The sequence below is a fragment of the Babylonia areolata genome, chromosome 9 (assembly GCF_041734735.1).
Source record: "Babylonia areolata isolate BAREFJ2019XMU chromosome 9, ASM4173473v1, whole genome shotgun sequence".
Classification (NCBI taxonomy): domain Eukaryota; kingdom Metazoa; phylum Mollusca; class Gastropoda; order Neogastropoda; family Buccinidae; genus Babylonia; species Babylonia areolata.
This window is the reverse complement of record NC_134884.1, coordinates 41,128,954-41,133,953: the sequence shown is the minus strand read 5'-3', so window position 1 is coordinate 41,133,953 and position 5,000 is coordinate 41,128,954. Positions and strand designations below refer to the sequence as shown.

Here is a 5,000-nt window from a genome sequence, read left to right as displayed (position 1 = left end):
TTGTAGTTGTTTCCATTTTTTATCCTCTGTAACGATACTTTTTTTTTATATTGTGTTATAATTCTTCATGTTCCAATTTAATATTTCTTTCATTAAGATTCTCTTTTGTTCCTACCATGAGAAATACAATGCATGGTATAAGACTGAAATAAAATTTCTAGACAAAATATGTATGCACAGACTGAGGATTGGATTGGGGATGAGTGCAACACAATTATTTAAGTTCATTTATTAAAAATTGATTTTTTTTTTTTTTTTTTTTTTTTTTTTTTGCTACCCCATCATCTGCACCGTTTCAGTGGCATTACTCCCACGCCGCTCATTTAGATTCCCCCATACACAGCCACACCCGGGTTCGTCCGTCGCAGTTCCAGCGTCGGCAGTCCACAGGGAACCATCGATGTTAGGTCGCGAGGAGGCCACACACCAGAGGAGACCCTGCACTGCTGCTGAGTCACTTCGGTGGTGTTCAGTGGTGCCTGTTCTGTTTTTTTAACCACCTACTAAGCCCCCTACTAACGACAATAATGGCTTAGTCGCGGAGCCAGACTGAGTGAGCGTCCCCCCCAGAGTGGAGACCGCCACCACGTCCCTCATGAATCTGCCGACACTGACGACATTGACAGGACTCACCCCAAGCACGGAAGTGGAGGGGTATCGAAACTGAGGTCACCATGAGAGCAGGGCATGAAAGGCCACAGACTTTGAGACTATTTTGTTTATATTGATGACGATGAAGGTTTTTTCTGTAGTTTATCTGGAGACTATCTCTTTTCCCCTACAACTGTTTACATGGAAAAGACACTAAGGTGAAACCAACGCACCTCTAAAATGTAAATTATTCATCTGAGGCAAAAGTATAAATGTAAGAGAATTGAAATAATTATCTGACTGGTCAAATGGTCAGTAAAAATAAAATATATATAGTACTCTACATGTTTGAAGGATATAAACAGATGGACAGAGAGAGAGAGAGAGAGAGAGAGAGAGAGAAACCATGTGTGTGGGGGTGTGGATGGGTGTGTGGTTGCGTGTGGTCAAACTTAAATTCTCACCCTCTCCTCCTTTGACAAGAAAGACACAATCAGCAGGCTTCTCCCACCTCCCTCTGCCCCCCCCCCCAACCCCCCCACCACCACACATCCTCCTTGTTACCCATCCCTCATCCTTCTCTCCTACCCCTACCCCCTCCACCCACAGGGCATTGCAACAAATTAATAAATCCCCTGCCAGGTACAACCTGTCATCCCAGTCCCATGTCAACAACAACACACAGGTACACTGGACAAGCAATTTGCCACCTCCCTGTCAACACTGCAACCTTCCTCCTCCTCCTCCTCCTCCACTGCCCCTCTGGTGATCATTTTCAATTTCAATCCCTCCCATAACCCTGAAGGGCTGTAGGGTCACTGCACAGCGGATAAAACCATTCCTGTACAAACCTCCCCCCCCCCCCCGCCCCCCCTACAGTTGTGTGCCAGTTCCTGTCCGGTTCATCCTGTCCATCCATCCCACTGTTTGTCTTCCCCTCTTGTGACCAGCAAAAACAGACCCGAGTGGTCAGCAAAAACAAACCAAAAGCTGTTTCACTGTTCATTCGTGGCCTGTGGACAACAACAACAACAACAGCTGCCCAGAGCTACAAGCCTGATAAGGCAGAGCTGGGGAGAGAATGAGGCTGACCATCGACCCTCTACTGCCGACCAGGGAGTGTGGTCCAGTGACACAGGTCAATGGGGCAGTCAGTGATGACCGGAGTGAGGTCCCAGGGGCTACGCAGTGTGGACAATGAGGAGTTTGTTAACAGGCAGGTGTGAGGTGAATGCTGGCCCCATCAACAGCCTGGAGGGAAAGCCTCACTGCTCCACTGATGACCTCTTGCTCACACACACACACACGCACATACACTCACACACACACACACACACGCTGATGGTTTCCTTTTCTTTTGAAGGTGGTGTGCGGAACGGGGGGGGGGGGGGGAAGGTTCCCTTGACTACACCCACGGCACACACCCCCTTCCTCCCCCATTATCTCTGTCTGTCTGTGTGTCTGTCTGTCTCTCTCTCTAGACTGAATGTTTCTCTGTCCTAAGAGTTGAAAAACATCTTGTAATTTTCTCTCTCCAAATGAGATCACGTTTCTTATATTAAATCTCTCTCTCTCTCTCTCTCTCTCTCTCTCTCTCTCTCTCTCCACACACACACACACACACACTCTCTCTCTCTGTGTCTGTTGCAATATCTGTGCATTTCTCACTTTTTTCTTTACTTCCCCCTCCCTTGTTTCAAGGGCTGAATAAAAAAAAAAAGCATTCTTCACTTGTAACTATTTCCCTCAGAAAATAAAACTGATTCAAATCAAAAAGACAGAGTGCCCTGTTTTCAACAGTTTGATTTACACACACTGTGTCATTACTTAAATTAATATAAACAAAAATCACAGAAAAACAACAACAATGCTTTTTCTGTGTTTGCAGTCAAAGAAAACACAAGGAACAATTTGAAATATAATTTCAAATTGAAATATAATTTCAAATTGTTCCTTGTGTGTTCATTGACATATCTAATTCTGATGAAAGCATGTCCTCCAAACCTCCTCGTCGCCTTTCTCAATCCAGTCTTCAGCAATAAAAATAATAATAACAACAACAATAATAAACAACACAATAATAATAAACCACAATAATAAATAAGAATAAAAACACTGGAACAATATCAAGCTTTCGCAGAATTAGAAACAGTATCCTTTTTTTTTTAATTTCAAAATATGAAGTAAGATTAAGAAAACAAACAATGTCCAATTTTTGTCAAACGTTAAAAAACAACAACAACAACAATTACAACAAAAAGCAAAAACTTTGTGTGTGTGTGAGGGGAATATTTTAGTAGAAAAATGATTAATTTAATTATAAGCAATTCACTGTCGGTCACAAACTATTTTACACTGGTTGGATAAAAAGGGGGGGAAAAAAAAGAGAGAGAGAGAGAGAAAGAAGGAATGATGACCTGGGAAGGAGGAGCAGGGGGGATAAAAAAAAAAGAAGAAATTAACATTGCTTTAAGAAACTGTTGATCCTTGTAATACTGGTGGGAGTTCTAAATAAACCCAGTTATTTCCCACTAATTTGATAGAATTAATTCTCAACAGCATAATTCCTTTGTCTTGGACAGAGAATTTTAAAAAAAGGAAAAAAATCCTGCAATGTTTTCTTTCGTTTAAATAAGGCCTTCCTAAAGTAGAACATGTTCACATCTGAAATTTGTTACAAAAAAAAGAATAATTAGCAAATAGAGTAAGTACTTCTCCATGAAAAACATTATTTTATAACAGACTTACAATCATATACAAAGATCTCTGTGTGTGTGTGTGTGTGTGTGTGTGTGTGTGTGTGAAGAAGACTGTTATAAATCCTTAAAAATTTTTTTATTCCAATTCATTCTCTGCCCTCTTTCTCGGTGTAACCGACAAAATTGTTTGCTTTCTCAGAAAACTACAAAACGTGTTTGTCTTCTATATTATAAAAACAACAACAACACTTTCATTCATTCAGATTCGTTCTCCACTCTCTCTCACTGAAAAATACATGATGCTTCCACACACACACACACACACATGAGAAAATGACAGATGGAAATCAAGAGTTGTGTTTTTAACACTGCATGGTGGTGTGGTCGACACATGTTTCACAGTGATGTGTTCGCACATGTGCCTTTTGGTGTCAGAGAAAGAGAGCAGTGTTCTGTAGTCACAGGCAATAGAAACAATCTGTCATAATAATTATAATTGAATAATAATGAACCCGGATTAAATTTGTGTGTGTGTGTGTGTGTGTGTGTGTGTGTGTGTGTGTGTGTGTGTGAGAGAGAGAGAGAGAGAGAGAGAGAGAGAGAATGACAGATGGAAAGCAAGAGCTCAGAACTCTAAACCTTACAAAAATTTTCCAAGGGCTGAGATTTTCGGCATGGCCTATTCTTCTAACCTCTCCTTGCTAATCTACATCAATTACACCCAGGAGAACACAAACACATATCCTATGAAGGTAGAAAAAAATCTGTCTCTGTAAAACATTGAGAGAGAGAGAGAGGGGGGTGGGGAGGAGAGACTGGCAGTACACACGAACAAAAGACTGGAAAAGAAACGCAGAGATATGACTGACAAGTTACATATTTGTCAAAGATTTTCCTTTTAAACGGTTTGCACTCAATGTGTACTCACTTTGTCCTGAGATCGATTTTCTCATCTTCCTTCATCAACCATCTCAGGTCGCCTACACCACACACACACACACACGCTCCCCTCTCCCCCCTCCCCCCCAAATGCCCTTGATGCCCCCACTCCTCCCTCCACACCCCATCCCCTGCATGTTTCCTCCCTCCCCCCTCCCCCCATCTCCCCTCCCCTCCATGCAGACAACGGACTCACAAGTAATCATGGTGAAGACTGGGCATTCCCGGGCGGAGCGCGCAATGCAATCACATCCACGGCCCCCAACCCCCCAGGGCACGGACGGAAGGGTCGAGGAGGAGAACGGGATGGAGAGGGGAGGAGGGCAACGGTCAACGGCCGGTAATCCACTTCAGTGCCGCCGCATCCCCCTGAGTCCCCCACCCCCACACACTGCCACTTGAGCGGGCCGACAACTCAATTGCTGCCTGCTGTCACCCCGCCTGATGGCCAGGCAAACACTGCTTCCTGTCTGTCTGTTCAAGGAGGAGGGAGGAGGGTCGGAGCTTCTTGTCTTGTCTTGTCTTGTCTTGTCTGTCTGTTCACAGCGGAGTAAATGACATTCAGTCGCGCACAGACGATGTCCCGCTGTGGCTCTGTCTCCTCCCGTGTGCAGTGTAACTTACTCCTGCAGACGACAGGGGGAAAAGACGATGTGTCGGTGGTCGGTCCCACACACTGAGCAGCACTCACTCACAACACTGCTTGCGTTCTGACGGACTGACTGAACCGACACCGCCAGTACTGTTCACTCTTCTTTCACGTACTGGGGG

At 44.0% G+C, this 5,000-nt stretch overlaps 1 protein-coding gene across 3 annotated transcripts in view; it reads right to left on the bottom strand.

Moving 5' to 3' along the window:
• LOC143285446 (protein CBFA2T1-like) overlaps nucleotides 1-5,000 on the bottom strand; it is a 38,888-nt gene that overhangs the window by 24,332 nt on the left and 9,556 nt on the right. For 2 of the 3 annotated variants that reach the window (XM_076592730.1, XM_076592731.1), the window contains exon 1: nucleotides 4,426-5,000. This exon is cut by the window's right edge and continues 1,197 nt beyond it. The exons of the other annotated variant lie outside the window; for it this stretch is intronic. In XM_076592730.1, the coding sequence (XP_076448845.1) occupies nucleotides 4,426-4,435 (10 nt within the window). In that variant the 5' untranslated portion in view covers nucleotides 4,436-5,000. The remainder of the gene's footprint in view (nucleotides 1-4,425) is intronic. 3 annotated transcript variants of the gene reach the window in all.